The sequence below is a fragment of the Cebus imitator genome, unplaced genomic scaffold (genome assembly GCF_001604975.1).
Source record: "Cebus imitator isolate Cc_AM_T3 unplaced genomic scaffold, Cebus_imitator-1.0 Scaffold51, whole genome shotgun sequence".
Taxonomy (NCBI): domain Eukaryota; kingdom Metazoa; phylum Chordata; class Mammalia; order Primates; family Cebidae; genus Cebus; species Cebus imitator.
In genome coordinates this window covers 8173608-8192413 of record NW_016107366.1, presented here as the reverse complement: position 1 = coordinate 8192413, position 18806 = coordinate 8173608, and the positions used below count along the sequence as shown (strand labels likewise).

The following is an 18806-nucleotide window of genomic DNA, read 5'->3' as shown; positions in this document are numbered from 1 at the left end:
AAGAGTGAAACTCCGTCTCAAAAAAAAAAAAAAAAAAAAAAATGCTAATGATCTTTGTATATTGACTTTTTTAAATACTTTTTTAAGAGACGAGGTATCACCATGTTGCCCAGTCTGGTCTTGAACTCCTGAGCTCAAGCGATGTTCCCACCTTGGCCTTCCAAAGTGCTGGGATTAGAGGAATGAGCCACCATAAAAGCCTGGCCCTAACTTTTATATATTGATTCTATACCCTGAAGCTTTACTGAAGTCATTTATCAGCTCTAGAAGGCTTTTGGTGGAGTCTTTTTTAAGGTTTTTCTAGCTGTAGAATCATGTCATCAGTAAACAAATCATTTGACTTTTTTGTTTCCTAATTGGATGCCTTTTATTTCTTTCTATTGCCTGATTGCTCTGGCTAGGACTTCCAGCACCATGTTGAATAGGAGTGATAGCTCTCCCCATTCCTATTCCACATCATATTGAAGGTTCTAGCTAGAGCAAGAAAAACAGATACAAGGCATCCATATTGGAAAGAAACAAGTAAACCTATCTCTATTTGCAGATGACCTGATGATCACCTCTATTAGCAGATGACCTGCAAAGAAAATCCTAATGAACACATAACACACACACACACACACACACACACACACACAATTAGAATAAACAAGTCCAATAAAAATTAAAGGATACAAGCCAATATACAAAAATTAATTTCTATATGCTAACAATGAAAAATTAAAATGAAATTAAGAAAATAATCCCATGTACAATGGCATCAAAAAGAATAAAACATTTAGAAATAAATTTAACAAAATAATTGCAAGGCTTGCCTACTGAAAACTGTAAAACGTAGTTGAAAGAAATTAAAGAAAACCTAAATAAATGGAAAGGTACCCCATGTTTATGGATCAGAAGATGTAATATTATTATAATGGCAATACTGCCCAAGCCTACAAATCCAACATAATCCCTATCAAAATCTGTTTGTTTTATAAAAATTGATAAGCTGATCCTAAAATATATATGAGGATGCAAAGGACACAGAATACCTAAACTAACTTAAAAAATAAGAACAAAATTGAAAGATCCACACTTCCGTGATTTCAAACTTACTACAACACTACAGTAATCAAGGCAGTGTGATACTGGCATAATGCTAGACACAGATCCAGAGGGAAATTTATAGCTATAAATGCCTATATTATAAAAGAAGAAAAAATGATATTTTACATTTCTCAAAACCCATAGAACTATAAAACACAGAATGAACCCTAATGTAAACTATGGATATTAGTTAATAATAATATATCAACATTGGCTTATCAATTGTAACAAATGTACCACTCTAATGCAAGATGTTAATAACTCACCAAAATGCTAGCAAACTTAATCCAACAATATATATAAAAAGATCATACACCATGACCAAGAGGTATTTATCCCAGGAATGTAAGGTTGATAGTGCATACAAAAATCACTCATGGAATAGAATTTAGAGTTCAGAAATAGACCTTTGTATTTACGATCAAGTGATTTTTGATGAGGGTGCCAAGATCATTCAACAAATGAAACAATAGTCTTTTCAACAAATGATGCCGACAAAACTAGATATCCACATGGGGAAAAAAAAAGAAGCTAGACTATAACCTCACATTATATACACAAATTAGCTCAAAATGGATTATAGACCTAAATCTAAGAGCAAAACTATGAAATTCTTAGAAGAATCTCTTCGTAACCTTAGATGAGGGGATGCTTTCTTAGATATGATTCCAAAAGCACAAGCAACAAAAGAAACAAAAGAAGATATATTGGACTGCATAAAAATTTAAAATTTTTTGCTTCAAATGACACCATAATACAACCCACAGAATGGGAGAAAAGATTTGTAAACCATATATCTGATAAGGGACTTGTACTCAGAATATGTGAAGAATTCTTACAACTCAACAGTAAAACAAGTAACCCAATTTAAAAATAGGCAAAGAATTTGAAAGATGTTTTCTGAAGCAGTTACACAAATGGCTGATAAGCATATGAAAAGACACTTGACATCATTAGTCATTAAAGAAATGCAAATCAAAACCACAATTGGTTACCACTTCACACCCACTTGGATGGCTAAAAATCAAACTGACAGAGAATAATAAGTACTGGAGAGGATGTAGAGAAATTAGAACCACTGGGAAGAATGTAAAATGGTGGAATTGCTGTGGAAAGCAGTCTGGTAATTCTTCAAAATGTCAAACAGCCAGCAATCCCACTCCTAGGTACGTATCCAAGAAAACTGAAAACATTTCCATACAAACACCTGTACACAAATGTTCATAGCATTAGTCATAATAACCAAAAAGTGGAAACAATGAAAATGTCCATCAACTGAAGGATGACTTTTTTTAAATGTCATATAGACACAAGGGAATATTATTACAAAATATTATTCAGTGATAAAAAGGAATGAAGTAATAATACATGCTATGATGTAGATGAACCTTAAAAATTATGCTAAGTAGCCAGGTGCAGTGGCTCATGCCTGTAATACCAGCACTTTGGGAGGCTGAGGCAGAGGGATCACCTGAGGTCGGGAGTTCAAGACCAGCCTGACCAACATGGAGAAACTGCGTCTCTACTAAAAATGCAAAATTAGCCGTGCATGGTGGTGCATACCTGTAATCCCAGCTACTCAGGAGGCTGAGGCAGGAGAATCTCTTGAACCTAAGAGGCGGAAGTTGCAGTGAGCTGAGATCACGCCATTGCAGGGCAACAAGGGCGAAACTCCATCTCAAAAAAAAAAAAAAAAAAAAATATATATATATATATATATATATATATGCTAAGTAAAAGAAGTCAGCCACAAAAGGCCACATATTGTATATTTCCACTTGTATTAAATGTCCAGAATAGGCAAATCCATAGAGTAGACTAGTGGTTGCAAGGGGCTAGGGAGAGGAAATGAGGAGTGACTGCTAATAGGTATACAGTTTCTTTATGGAGTAATAAAAATGTTCTGGAGCCGGGCGCGGTGGCTCAAGCCTGTAATCCCAGCACTTTGGGAGGCTGAGGCGGGTGGATCACGAGGTCAAGAGATCGAGACCATCCTGGTCAACATGGTGAAACCCCGTCTCTACTAAAAATACAAAAATTAGCTGGGCATGGTGGCGCACGCCTGTAGTCCCAGCTACTCGGGAGGCTGAGGCAGGAGAATTGCTTGAACCCAGGAGACGGAGGTTGTGGTGAGCCGAGATCACGCCATTGCACTCCAGCCTGGGTAACAAGAGCAAAACTCCGTCTCAAAAAAAAAGTTCTGGAATTAGATAGTGGTGATGGTTGTGTAAGTCTGCAATTGTATTACAACCCACAAAATTGTATACTTTACAACAGTGAATTTTATGATATGCAAAATGTATCTAATTAAGCTGGATTTTTTAAAAAGGTCATTATCGCAAACCAAACAAGAGATTGTTGTAGCTTAAACCAGGACAATGGAAATGAAAATGAATAGAAATAAACTGAAAGAATTTGGGGGAAGTAAGAAAAAATAGAACTTCAGAACTAATGGGCTATGGAGAGAGGATGAGAGTGGTATGTTCCAGATAAATTAAGCTGAATAATTTAAAATAATGGAATACAAAACTTTGTAGGAAATGTGCATAAAAAAAGTCTAGAAGGAAAAACACAAAAATGGTAATCATAGCTATGTTATAGCAAGATAAATAATCTTTTAAAATTTCATTTTCTAAAACTTCTATAATTTGACTATATTGCTTTTATGTTTAAAAATAGTTTTTGTCCAGACATGGTATCTCAAGCCTGTAGTCTCAGCACTTTGGGAGGCCGAGGCAGGCAGATCACGAGGTCAGGAGTTCGAGACCAGCCTGGCCAACACAGTGAAACCCCATCTCTACTAAAAATACAAAAAGAATTAGCCAGGCATGGTGGCAGATGCCTGTAGTCCCAGCTACTTGGGAAGCTGAGGCAGAAGAATTGCTTAAACCTGGGAGGCAGAGGTTGTGGTGAGCCAATATCACACCACTATACTCTAGCCTGGGTGACAGAGAGAGACTCTGTCTCAAAAAAAAAAAAAAAAATAGTTTTTGGTCAGGTACGGTGGCTCACACCTGTAATCCCAACACTGTGGGAGGCTGAGGCTGGTGGATCACTTGAGGTCAGGAGTTCAAGACCAGCCTGGCCAACATGGTGAAATGCTGTCTCTACTAAAAATACAAAAATTAGCTGGGTGTGGTGGCGCACATCCATAATCCCAGCTACTCCAAGGTTGAGGCAGGAGAATTGTGTGAACCCAGGATGTAGCTGCTGCAGTGAGCCAAGATCACTGAACTCCAGCCTGGGAAACAGGAAGACTCTGTCTCATATATAGTTTTTAAATTTCATAAAAATGATCAAAGAACAGGGTAACATATTTATCTCAACTACAAAGAAGTAATGATTCTCTATTAATTGAATCAACAGAAAAAAATTACAAAGGAAAATATTCAAACATGAATATACAAAACTTTTTTATGTGTGCAATCAAAATTTTAAAATAAAGAAAATCAAATTCATCAATGCTATACACCATATACATGTTAATGTAGGCTTATTAATTAAAAAAAAAATCAACCATCCAGTATAAGCAGAGAGAAAAATAACATTAAAGACAATTGATTTTCAATGACAGTGCCAAGGTAATTCAACGGAAAACAATAATTTTTTCAAGAAATAGTTCTGGAACAAATGAGTACCCATGTTGAAAAACAAATGAATCTCAACCCTAACACCATCTAAAACAACTTGAAATAGATCAACTAAATATAAGAGCTAAAATGTATAGAAAATAATATAGAATATTTTAGTAATTTTTAAAATAGGGCACAAAAAGCACCAACTATAAAATTAAAAATTCAATAAATTGGACCTCATCAAAATTTGCATTTGCTCCTCAAAAGGCACTGTGACAAAAATGGAAAGCCAACCCACAGACTAGAAGAAAATATTTGCAAAACATGTATTTGACAAAGTACTGCTATAAAGAATATTAATAATTCTTACAACTCAATAAGATGGCAAACAACCCAATAAAAAATTGGCCAGAATTTCACCAAAGACATATCACGAAAGAAGATCTACAGATGCAAAAAAGCACATAAAAAGAAGCTCAACATTGTTCTTGGTAAGCAGCTTCTAAGATGGTCCCCAATGATATTCACATCCTCGTATTCACACTCTGTGTGATCCCTTCATCTTGAGTATAGGCTGGACATATTCACTCCTTTCTAACAAACAGAATATGAATAAAAGTGATAGAAAGATGAGATTAAGCTACAGAAAGACTGTGGTTTCCATTTGGGTTCTCTATAGCTTTCTTTCTCAGATCACCAGCCCAAGGATGCTCGGACAGCCTACGGAAGTCCGCATGATGAAGAGCTGAGTTCAACCAACAACCACGTAAGTGAACTGGAAGTGGATTCTGCAGTCCCAATCAGCCTTGAGATGATTTCTACTCAACTGCAACCTGATAAGAGAGCCTGGACTAGGCCACACCCAGCCCAGCTAAGCCACAATCCTAACCCATAGAAACTGTGAGATAATGTTTGTTGTTTTAAGCCAGTAATTTGGAGGCAATTTGTTGCACAGCAGTAGATAACAAATATATTATTAGTCATTAGGTAAATACAAACTAAAACTACCAATGAGATACCACTATACACTCCCTAAAATAGGTAAAATTTAAAAGACTGAACATGTCAAGTGTTAGTAAGGAGGTAGAGCAACAGAACTCTCATCTACTGGTAGTGGAAATGAAAGAAATACAGCTACTTTGTGAAAAGTATTTCGCAGTTTCTTAAAAATTTAACCATATTTTCTGCAGCCATAAAAAAAAAAAAAAAAAAAAAAAAACACGAGATCATATCTTTTGTGGGAACATGGATGGAGCTAGCAGCTATTACTTTTAGCAAACTAATGTAGGAACAGAAATTCAAATACTGCATATTCTCACAGTGGGAGCTAAATTATGAGAACACATGCACATAAAGAAGAAAATAACAGAAACTGGAGCCTACTTGAGGGTGGAGGGTGGGCGTAGGAAGAGAAACAGAAAAGATAACTATTGAATACTAGACTTAATACCTGGGTGATGAAATGTCTGTACAACAAATCCCCATGACACAAGTTTACATATGTAACAAACCTTGACATGTATCCCTGAAACTAAAAGCTAAAAATAAAGAAAAAGAAAAAAGATTTAACCATACTTTCAAAAGGAGTAATCTCTACTGAAAATTTTTAAAAAAAAAAATAGAAATAAATATAAACATATGACTACCATATCACTCAAACATTCCTCTCCTAGGTATTTACCCAAGAGAAATGAAAACATATATCCACATAAAGACTTATACGCAAATATTCAGAGCAACTTTACCTGTAATAACCAAATATAGAAACAACTCAAATGTCCATCAATAAGTGAATGGACAAACAAATTGTGGTATACCCATATAATGGAATACTATTTGGCAATATGAAGGAAAAGACTATTAATACCATAACATGAATGAATGTCAAAATAGTGTACACTACATTATTTCATTTATATAAAATTCTACAAAATGCAAGCTAATCTATAATGATAAAGTAGATCAGTGATTGCTTATGGGTAATGGGAGTAGGGGATAATTTGGTTGCAAAACAACAGGAGTAAACTTTTAGGGGTGATAAATACGTTAATTATCTTGATTCTTATGACTTACAAGATACCCTTGGAGACAACTTAGTAACACTATATTAACCATAAAATATTTGTGGCCCCATAAATCTTGTTCTTGGGAATTTGTCTTAAGGATATTTCAAAAAAATATAAATAGCTCTTTATACAAACACATTCGTAGTAACTTCACCTACATCAAAGATACTGGAAATTGCCTAGTTTCCCAGCTACTGTGAAAGGGTTAAATCAACACTAGACCATTTCCTTCACAATTACAGATGAAAAACAAGAAGTGAGGAGCAGTGTTTAGCTATGTTTACAAAATAATGCAAATGCACATTGTACAAAAACTACAGAATTATACTTATGTTATGGTTACACCTATATAAACATGCATACTTATGTATAAGAACACAAAGAGAAGAAAAAAAAGCGAAGACAAAAAATAAAATAAAATAAAATAAAAAGAACACAAAGAGAAGAAAAACAGAACAGAAAATTCTAATAGATGAATGATAGATAATTGGCATGTGTATGACTTTTTTCTTCCTGATTTGTCTCCTGTAATGTTACAATGTTTTCATAACAGTTTTTAAAATGTCTTCTTGTTGGTTTTGGCTCAGGCTCCCAGCCCGGTGATTATTCCACGCCTGGAGTCTGTCAACTCCCAGCATTAGCACCTCAGTGTGGTCAGCCACAAGCCCGATCAGACTGCCTTCCTTCTGTGTCTTCCTCCAAGTCAGGAGTGTCCAGTCTTTTAGCTTCCCTGGGCCATATTGGAAGAAAAAGAACTGTCTTGGGCCATACATAAAATATACTAACACTAACAATAGCTGGTGAACTAAAANAAAAAAAAAAAAGACAGAAAAGGAGAAAATTCATAATGTTTTAAGACAGTTTAAGAATTTGTGTTGGGCAGCATTCAAAGCTGTCCTGGGCAACATGAGGCCACATGAGGCCCACAGGCCGTGGGTTGGATGAGCTTGCTCTAAGTCATTGATAAAATGCTGGACAGGCTTAGGGTACAGTGTAAAAGATGCCCCCTTTTCTTCTCTCGGTGGAAATCATCTGTCACTGTTTGACTCTTTAGGTTATTTCAATACTAATAAATGACAAATTCTAGAAATCCACTTCCCAAGGAAGGAGTGCTAGAGGGTGGATTAACAAAGTGAACCCAGGGAAAGAGTAGAGCTGCTTACCTATGCTTGGAAAGTCTTGTTCATTCACTGGGTAAAGCTGATGTCAATCATCTCTGGCCAGCAAATGCCCCAACTTTCAGAGGCAGCTCCACAAACCAGAGATGAGAATATAGTAGAAAGTCTATGAGAGGGTTAAAACTTTGAAAACCGAAGTGACAGAAGCCTGTGCAGGCTTTCAGAGAGCATTAGTATGATTCTTTCCACAGCTGGGCCCCTGCTTTGCCTAAAATAGTCCTGTAGGCCAGAGCCTAAGTGGTCAGAGGACTATTGGGACACCAACACCACAAGGCAGCTAATTGACAACCTTTCCTAAGCCTTGTCAACTCTACCTCCTGGCCATTTCAGAAGCGATTTTTCCTCTCCTTCCTTTCACTTTTTTTCATACTCACAACCTGCACGCACATCCAGGGCTTCACCACTGTGTTTGTCCACTGACCCAGAGCCCTGTTCCAGGAGTATGTTTGATCTCACCACCTATGGACAGTTTGGCCTGGCCAGGGCTCAGGGAAGGCAGGGAGCCACACATACCAGCTACCCAAGGTGAGGCCCCCCTACAGGGACCTGAGCAGCTGTTCCTCACCTTTTCATACCCCTGGATTACATTCAAACCCACAATAGGAGGGCAAGCCCAGCTATCCTGGCCAGCCCCAGAGCCCCCTAGAGTCCTACCCTACTGGCTGATGGGCATGATGACCATGCAGATGCCTTCAGGACTGATGAAAACACCTCCGAACCTACAGAGGCCGGGCCCCAGCTCAGTGCTGAACCTTTCCCTGACCCTCCCACCAAAAGTTGGGCTAGATCTGCCCAGGCAAAGGCAAGGGCTGCATGCACATTCAAGGCCCTAAGTTCCCAGGACACCAGGGAGAAAGGACACCCCTGTGAGACCCTCAGACCCCAGCCCAGTAGGGTCAAGTTAGCCAAACTGCCCCCGAAAGCTTCTTATTTCTAGACCCCAGGATCATCCCAGGGTCCCCAGTACTTGATCCTAGGGTAGAAGATGCTGCTCTGAGTCTGAATCTCCCCTCATGCCTGCTTATCACCAGCAAGACTTCTGCTTCTGGGCTGCTTTACAGCTGCCCACCTGTCTAGATGGCCTATCTTTCCATTACCATGCCTTCCAGATCCAGTGCTCTCTGCCAGTTCTCCTGGATGTGCTCCCAATGTCCAGTTAGTGACAGGCCTGAGACTAGCCCCTGGGTCTCTTGATACATTCGTGTATTTAATATGTGCAAACTGGTTAAAACAGTGTGTGTGCGTGGAAGAGTTTGTATGCCTGAGTTAACATTATTAACTTTCACAACTTTCTTATATTAGTATTCATCCCCATTTTATAGAATGGCAAATTGAGGCTGAATAGATAAGTGACTGGCCAAGGTTGCACAGCTTGGAAGAGGCAGAGACAGGAACTGAGTAACAGGTTCTCACAGGAGGGTCACCTTGTGACAGAAGACTTGGTGAGGGCCAGTGTCCTCAGATGCTGGGAAAGGAAAGACCAAGGGAGAGTAGAAAGAAGCTGCATTGTATAGGGAGGGCCCTGAATGGCAGGCCCAGGTAAGCACTTGATCTTGCAGGAAGATGATGGGAAGCACTGAAGGTTTATGCAGAGCCAGCAGAGCACTCGCTGGGAGCAGACTGTTTAGAGCCTTGGATATGCAGAGAAAAACCCTGTATGCCTCTCTTCCTCTGCTGAGCAGAGGAAGCTGTTGGGCAGAAAAGCCGAGAGACAAGGATGGCTGCTTGAGGTGAGGAGCATGTGCAGGGCTTCCACAGTAGCTGCAGGTGGAACTCAGTGTGTTGGGCAGAAAAGCCGAGGATCCAACTTATACCGGCTCCAGAGTCTTCCTGGGTGGATGTCCCTCTGTCCTGTCTTGCCACTCTCTGTGCCATCCTCCAGGACAGAAGAGGCTTGTATGGGTAACTGGAACCTGGCTGGAGTGTGCAGCTGGTCCCCATATTTCCAGCCCGCGGGCTACCGTGCGGGTCACCCGGGGGAAATGCGCCCAGAAAGGCAGGACACATGCACGGATATTCATAAGAGGCAAAAAGACCTACGATGAAACTGAGAGGGACGCCCGCTCCAGGACTAGGGTCACACACACACACACCCCGCAGCCCGAGGGGGAGTGGGGAAGAGGACAGAGGAGAGCTGGCTGCTCTCGAGTAACCAGGTTCCAGTGTCTTCCAGCTCCTCGCGACACCTCCCAACTGTCCACCTCAGACCTCGGGCGCCAAGCAGCCAAGCAACCGGGTTGAGCTGTACGGGGAGGTAACCAGCCCCGTTGTCCCTCCTCAGGCGGCCGGACTGAGCTTCGGGAAGGGATCCCAGCAGAGGCTGGCCTGGGGAAGAGGAAAAAGTCACTGCCTCTTCCTGTGCCTCTAGTGGTTGAACTAGAATCCAGGCTAACACATCTCCTTTTTTAAGGGGGAAGGGGAGTAATCATCCGCTCTTTTGAGATTGTCTTGCAAACCATAGACTCTCTCCTGAAATGAACACCCACAATCTTGTGTGCAACTTTCAGGTTTCCAAGTGCTCCAAAGCCGCGCACCGATTTCGGACCCAGACCAAGAAACCTGGACTCCCGACAGTGTCTGGGGACCGATCCTGTGCCCAGGGTCCCAGAATCTAATTAAAATGTGCCTGTGGGCCGCCACCTTTGCCCCAGGCCACGGCTTTGCTGGGATTGCCTGTCACCACAGCTGAACTCCCGCCCGCCCGCCTACGTTGGCTCAGACACGGGTGGTGGCCTGTGCTTCCTGGTCCTCGGGTCTGGAAAGCAGGGAAAGCGCGTGGAGCCAACCTCCACGCGGAGGGGCAGGGTCCGGCTTGACTCTGTCCCCGATACGCTGTGCTGCATGGTGGGACAAGTCCGCACCGTCTGGAGCCGACTTCCCCTTCTCATTGCGTTTGCAAAGCTCCTGGACCTCCAAACAGGCTCCTGCGCTCCCCGCTGCTCTGAGAACCCTGAGTGCCCCAGGCCAGAGCAGACTGTGCTGGGAGAGGACTCTATGGGAGGTTTTAGGGGGAGGGAGGTAGGAGAGGCTAGGTGCATCTCATCTACGGAAGAAACGTTGGTGGCGGGATCCAAGCAAACCGGGAGGTGGGAAGCAGAAGGCTCCCCGTCCTGGGCCCCAAGATCCTCCATCCTGTCACTGAGTGACGAGGTGACAGTGTTTCTCTGTTCATAGTATTTAAGTGGACCAACTTAAAGGGAGAGAGCGCTCACGGAGCTGGGGGAGCCGAAATGGTCCATGCCTGAGGGAGCCTTGGAGACTCAAAATCCTGGGCTAGACCACAGAAAATGTTATACTTTAAGCAATCGCTGCTTCTTGCGTGGGACAGGGCGGGGAGGGGATGCATTTCATCGCGGCCCGTGAGTGGAACAGGCTGAAATTTTCCTCAGCGTCTCGTCTTTTTTTCCTTGTCCAAGTTTTGCCTTGAAACAATTTAAAAGAGGAAGAATACGATCATGCGTCTGTAATGCGCTCCACTTTATCACCTCGACTCAGTGGAAGAGAAGGCGCAGATATGGGGTACCCACACACACACACTTCATAGATGGAGAAGCTGGGGCCTAAGAAGGGCAGTGGATGGTTTAAAGTCGCTGGGTGGGTCTTGAGTGATTTGGGTGGAAGCCCTCACAATGCTGGTGCTGCTTTAGAGGATGTCTTCTGGGGTCAGCAGGGCTGAGTGTGACTTGGGGGCCCCTTTTGTGGCAGTGTCTTGCTCTGATGCTCTCTGGGGCCATACAGCCCACCGACCCAGACAGCATGCACCAGAGAGACCCAAACAGAGGTCACTGCGAGCTGCTGTAAGGAGATCCTTGGATCAGATTTGCAAGTGTGGAGGCCTGGAGTTTTGTTATTCAGTAAAAAGGGCAGCCCAGGCCAAGGAATTAAGCATAAGTGAAGCTCTCAGAACTCAGAAAAAGACAGAGAGGCTTTGGGGGCAAAGAGTAAGAACCCAAAGACCTGAGTTTCCCTCTCAGCCCAAGGCTTTCCTCTCTTCAAGTCCCTTCCATAATCCAGAGTGATTTCCTTAAATAGAAGAACTGCAAGCAGGGGAATCTCCATCAAGGAATCTGGAGTAATTTTCCTTGACTCCTTGGGCCCCTCTTGTTTTTATTTACAAAGTCTCCAAGGGCAATTCAAAACTGGAGAAAGCAGCTGTTGCAGAAAAACATCTTGTACAGATCCCCAATAGCACCTGCCTCCACCCCAGCCCCCTTTGCACACAAAATGGCCTGCTGCAGGCAGGCTTCTCCAAGGGTGCTGGGAATACTTGAAGGGCTGAAGACCAGCAGGAAGCAGACAGAAATCACTGGCCTACCCACATCAACAAGGGACTGGAACCTGCCCTTCCTAGCTTCCAGATGATTCACAAACGTTAAGGAGCACTGTGCCAGAGGAAAGGGGAGAACTTGGCCATGACCACGTTCCTGCTCAAGAAACCAAGAAGGAAGCAATGGGAAGAGCAAGGAAATGCCTGTGCACCGAAGCACCGAGGTGATTTTTATGTATGGTTTTGATCCAAATGGGTAAACCTGTGACCTGTGTGCTCACCAAATCATTTAATGTGAACTCACTGTGGACTCACAGAATCTTCAAATGCATTATTTGAATAGAACATTTATGAGATAGAAATTTAGGGGTCCTTTGTGAAAATCTTAGGATCATGATCTTGGAAATTCTTAATCTCATGATTCTAGGTCTCAGTCTGTGCCACAGGAGTAACTTGATATCAATAAAGCTTGAGAAAAGAATCAGAATTCTAGAAGAATGAGGTCATAGAGACAAGACACTGACGATCAGAAAATCCTGAGACATGAAAGCTTTTAACCATAGTTGTTGCAGCTTAAAGTAGAGAATCATAAAGTCCTGGGACTAATCATTAAAGCATACAATCATGAACATTAGAAGAATTATTAGAATCAGGTTATCTGAGCTACAGAATAGTGGATCCAGCACTAACATTTTAGAATTAAGGAAAAAGAGAATTGTGGATTTACAGGATTCAAATTTCCAATCAGACATCTCTAGACAGGAATTCCAATTAAATAATACATAACTTAGAGTGGAAAAAAAATAAAAAACTAGAGAAGTAGCAGCTTCAAGAGTGGCATAATATTTTCAGGCACAAAATCTTAATGTTCCAGTTTTTTGTTTGTTTTAAGAGACTGGGTCTCCCTCTGCTGCGCAGGCTGGAGTGCAGTGGCTATTCACAGGCACAATGCTTGTGCACTAAGCCATCTTCCTGTCTTAGTCTCAGGTAGCTGGGACTACAGGCTCCAGCCATCATGCCTGGTTTAGTATCAGTATCTTAATATATAGGATTTTAGACTTTGACTAGAAGCTTAAGTCAAAGGAATATAAGCATAGTCAAAGAAGTTTGACTCCCAGTCATGGAATCTTAGAATTACAAGATCACATTCTCTAGATTTATGGAATCACGTTAAGACAATGGTCGTCCAGAATTTAAAATCTGGATATCTGAATCTCAGAATCTTGAAAATACTAAGAACCACTGAATTCAGTATTAAGGATGCCTATAATATAATCCAGTTAAATTTTTAAAATTTCAAGTTTTTTCCCCTTTGTAAAAATGAAACAGGACTAAATCTGGGTTTTTGCTTCTTCATTACTTGGGAAGAAGGAAGCCAATAGTTTTGTTTGGCTAGTGTAAAGCCCCTCTCCCTTCATTCAACCACCCCTCTGCCGGGGAAGGTTGTCAAGCAAACGCTTCGAGCGTTTCCACACACCTGGTCGACTGAGCTAGGATCTGGGCTTTGCCTCGCTCTTCCGAAGGCAGTTCCCCAACGCTTGGCCGAGTTAAGCCCGCCCTCATCTTACCACCACAAAGAACGCAACGCGACGAACACCCTGGATAGACTATGCTCGCCTGGCACCCTCCACGTGGCCCTGCACCCACAGCCCCAGCGCCTGAAAGCTGCGTCTGGGCTGGAGCCATTGGAACCCGCGCCAAGGGCCCAAATCCTACGGCTAGAAGGGGACTCGGAGATCAGCACATGCCCTTCAGCCGATATTTAATAGAGTAGAACACTAAGACCCTGAAAGGGGACAGGGACAGGCCCTGGATCTTCCATTGAATGGCCAGGGAGCGACCCAGGCCAGAGGGGCCGCGCCGCGAGGATCTCAGGTTAGGACCAAGTCCCGGCTCAGGAACAGTAGGAAAGGAACTCAGAAATTGGACACCCATGAAGCATACATGTCCCGACCGCCCGCCCCTTCCCCTGGAGACGTGCCCACCCGTTGCAGCTCTCTCTCCACTCCCCCAGAACCTGCAGCCCTCATTTCTTGCTGCGGGAAGGGGCTGCTTGGTGGCCTCTGAGGGTCTTCAGAGCTATCCTGGCTCCAGGGAATTGGAGGAGGAAGTTACCTATCCTGCGTCATCTTTAATCCGTGCTCCACCTCCACTATCCATCAAATAGAGAGGGATCCTGGGCCTCTCAAAGACGGATGATTGGGGGTAAGAAGGTGGCCTTTCCCTAAATATCTGTCTCTTAAGGACTTTTGAGAGATCCAAACCCCCGGTATAGTCGAGGGACCTGGGGCCCCAAAAGGGAAAGTGGCTACCTCTACCACACAGTGGGGAAGCTCAGTCTAAAAAAGACACAGGTTGGAGACTCCGCTAATCGGAGAAGTCACAGTGGGGCCACGGCAAGTCACCTTCCCTTTCGGGCCTAGGAATCCTCATCTAAAGATGGGGGGACTGGAGTGCCGAGTGGCCGTGGCAGCCACAATTGGGGTTTGGAAACCATCCTGAAAGGTCCTAGGAGCCGGTGTCCCGGAACTTCTCCCTCCCCATTCCCACAAACACCTGGCGCCCTCTCGGTCAATTCTCACCCTCTAGGGACAAAAAAGTGAGACGAGCCCGTTCTTTCACCTGCGAGTCCCAGCCCTTGGCAGAGGCCTGAGAGGTCCGAAAATTCTGAGTTCGGGCGCCGAGGTCTCCTGATCCGGGCGCGGAGGGAGCCGGCCCAGGGGATCTGCAAGCGCCCTCCCCGCCCTGACATTGTGGGGCTCCAGCCGCGCCGCCACAGCTGTTTACCTGGGGAGGTGCACCCGAGCCCCGGGGGGCGGGCAGTCGGGGGGCGGGCAGGGAACCGGTGCCGCCCCACGCTTCCTGGCCCCTTTAAGGAGGGGAAGCCGGCGGAGGGAGGAGCCGGTCCAGGCGTGTGCAGGGGAGCGCCTCGCCAGCGGTCCGCAGGGCTGGAGACCCACGCCGCGGAGAGGAGCAGCCTCAGGTAGCCCGCCTGGGCCCGCGCCCCGACCTCGCTGCCCTCTCCTCGCGTCTCTGTCCGTGGCGTGGCCCGCCGCCTCGGCCTCAGGGGCAGGGCATGGGCTGCCCCCGCCAGATCGCCCCGCGCCTGCACCAACTACCCTCGCTCTGGCCTTCAAGCCCGAAGCCTCTGCTGTGTGCACAACGTCAGCGGTAATCCTCAAACCAGCTGGCACCCCAGACCAGCTGCAGCCACCCCAAACAACCTCGGGATCACTTCTGGACCCCTCGACCGCCCGGCACCAGCGCGCACCGGACCCTTCAGCCGGCGACCGGGGCCCAGTCCCGGTCCCGAGGCCACCGCCGCTGCCCGCCTCGAGCTGCACCACGCGGGCTGAGCCGTCGGCGGGCGGGTCACTCCCGAGCCTTCGTCTGCACCGCGCCAGCCCCAGACGGCGGACACCGAGCCTCCAGCGCACGCCGGCCTGGGCCGCTGTGCTCTCGGGGCCAGCCCGCAAGGACGCCCTGAGTCTCCGCAGAGGGGCCGAGCGTTCGTTCCGGGGACCCCAGGTCCGCCCCCGTCCCCCGAGAGCGGCGGGGACCCAGAGCCCGGGGGCGCAGGACGCCCGTGTCATGACGGCCGAGAGCGGGCCGCCGCCGCCGCAGCCGGAGGTGCTGGCTGCAGTCAAGGAGGAGCGCGGCGAGACGGCGGCAGGGGCCGGGGTCCCGGGGGAGGCCGCGGGCCGCGGGGCGAGCGGGCGCCGCCGCAAGCGCCCCCTGCAGCGCGGGAAGCCGCCCTACAGCTACATCGCGCTCATCGCCATGGCCATCGCGCACGCGCCCGAGCGCCGCCTCACGCTGGGCGGCATCTACAAGTTCATCACAGAGCGCTTCCCCTTCTACCGCGACAACCCCAAAAAGTGGCAGAACAGCATCCGCCACAACCTCACGCTCAACGACTGCTTCCTCAAGATCCCCCGCGAGGCCGGCCGCCCGGGGAAGGGCAACTACTGGGCTCTCGACCCCAACGCCGAGGACATGTTCGAGAGCGGCAGCTTCCTGCGCCGCCGCAAGCGCTTCAAGCGCTCGGACCTCTCCACCTACCCGGCCTATATGCACGACGCTGCGGCCGCCGCAGCCGCAGCCGCCGCAGCCGCTGCCGCCATCTTCCCGGGCGCGATGCCCGCCGCGCGCCCGCCGTACCCGGGCGCCGTCTATGCTGGCTATGCACCGCCGTCGCTGGCCGCGCCGCCTCCGGTCTACTACCCCGCGGCGTCGCCCAGCCCTTGCCGCGTCTTCGGCCTGGTTCCTGAGCGGCCGCTCAGCCCAGAGCTGGGTCCCGCGCCGTCGGGGCCCCGCGGCTCTTGCGCCTTTGCGTCAGCTGGCGTTCCCGCCACTACCACCGGCTACCAGCCCGCCGGCTGCACCGGAGCCCGACAGGCCAACACCTCGGCCTATGCTGCCGCCTTCGCGGGCCCCGACGGCGCGTACGCGCAGGGCGCAGGCAGCGCGATATTTGCCACTGCCGGCCGCCTGGCGGGACCTGCTTCGCCCCCAACGGGCGGCAGCAGTGGCGGCGTGGAAACCGCGGTGGACTTCTACGGGCGCACGTCTCCCGGCCAGTTCGGAGCTCTGGGGCCCTGCTACAACCCTGGTGGGCAGCTCGGAGGAGGCAATGCAGGCGCCTACCATGCTCGCCATGCAGCCGCCTATTCCGGCGGGATAGATCGGTTCGTGTCCGCCATGTGAGCTGAGCGTATGAACAAAAACTCATAGATATCTCGGCTGTTCACACGAACTACGTTTCCCGCAACCTGAGAACAGGACCGGAGAGAGGACTCAATTGGGAACCACATAGAAGGGCTCGAGAGGGCCACAGAGGCTCAGTCTCCCCGCGCACAGCGAATGCACCCTGTTTACTTTGTAAATGGGAGGAGGTGGGTCGAGGCAGCCAGAACCCTTGGACGGGCACAGCGACCCTCGATGGGCGAAGCCCCCAAAGGAGATGCTTTCTGGCATTCCTCGGGGAGAGTCCTTGGCGGTAATCAGAGGGCAGCGTAGTGTCAACACCAGAGACCAGCATCTAAATTGTGGGGAATCACTTAACTTCAGCCTTCCATGTGCTGCTGGAAACTCGGCCCCTTTTACGCGGTTCGGCCTCTAGCGCCTTTAACTGCGTTACTACAATAAAAGGCTCCGCCGCAGCGCCTTTCTTCTGAAAGTGAGGACAAATTTGCAAAACAAATAGCCTTTTCTTCTTTTTTAAATGGCAGAAATCTCTTCTCTGGTTGACTTGGGCTGGTTTTCCCTGCCTCTGAGAACTTGAGACCTAGCTCCGAGTTGTACTGTGCCTCGGCGCCCCAGTCCCAACACCTGAACCTTCAGTCTCTCCCATCTGTTACTCGAGAGGGCTGCAGGACTCTACCCACTGCCCCCGGGTTGTCATTCAGGGCCCCATCATCTTGGATGCTGCCCTTCATATTTGGCAGCAATGATGGGCCACTCGGCCCCTGAGTAGCCACCCAAAGCCTCGCCGCTGTTCTAGGGAATGGAAAAGAAGCTCATGGCCAAGCATCTAACCTAAAATCCCAGGATTGGCTCCAGGCAGCAATTATACCAGAACTTACTGATCTTTTGAGCAGGATGTACTGGTCATTCGGTAGCTGTTACTGCCGAGTCATAAATCTGGTTTTCCATTATAAGGCAGATAGAAATACATTCGTTCATTTGTTCAGTTTCTTGTCATCAAGGAGCTCTGACCCAATGGGTGAACTAAAGTTTAAGGAGATGAGAGGATTCAGGGAGCCCGTTGGTGACACTTTTCAGTAGTTGGGGAGGGCCTTTCCATCCCCAGCAACGCCTGCTACACCTCAGCAGCCTCCCCATGCAACAAGAGAAAAATAAATTGGGGCAGTCCATAAAGTGAGCTTTAGAAAGAAACTGGAATTTTAACTTCGTTTTGGATCTTGCTTAAGTAGCAGCTCACTAAAATCAGAGAAAGTCCAATATCTCTCCCACCTTTCCCCTGAGAAATCTTGTAAGTTTCAATTCTACAGCAAACATTTTCAACATTAAATATTTCAGAGGTTCCATTCACAGCTTTTAGATAAACTGCAGTGTTCAGATGGACTGTTTTAATAAAAATCTTTGAGCAAGTGCGTTGTGGCAAGAGAAACGCAGCCTCTTTCTGTATGAACTTGACAGGGAGAGGTTGGGAGTGTGAAAAAGAAGATTGTGTGAAAAACATTGGTAATTTTTATTTTTTACTTTGGGGACTGCACTATCCTGTTCACGAAGACATGAGAACTTGGTTCAGTCCAAATGGGGATTTGTGTAAATCAGTGCTCTCCATTGGAAATAGGGTGAAACCCACATGTGTAATTTTAATTTTTCTAGTAGCCACATTAGTAGAGTTAAAAGAAACAGGTGAGGTTAATTTGAATGATATACTTAACCCAACATATGAAAAATTGATATCGACATAAAAATGGAGATGTTTTTACTCTCCTTTCACACAAAGGCTTTACAATTTAGAGGGTTTTTGTTTGTTTGTTTTTTTGAGATGGAGTCTGGCTCTGTCACCCAGGCTGGAGTGCAATGGCACTCTCTCAGCTCACCACAACCTCCACCTCCTGGGTTCAAGTGATTCTCCTGCCTCAGCCTCCCAGGTAGC

The 18806-nt window shown here is 46.4% G+C and overlaps 1 protein-coding gene across 1 annotated transcript; it reads left to right on the top strand.

Annotated features, from left to right (window-relative positions):
- Positions 1–15079: 15079 nt before the first annotated feature.
- Positions 15080–18558, top strand: FOXE1 (forkhead box E1). Its single transcript, XM_017527845.2, has one exon. The coding sequence runs from the start codon at positions 15767–15769 to the stop codon at positions 16880–16882; it is 1116 nt and encodes a 371-aa protein (XP_017383334.1). The 5' UTR covers positions 15080–15766; the 3' UTR covers positions 16883–18558.
- The last annotated feature ends 248 nt before the right edge of the window (positions 18559–18806 follow it).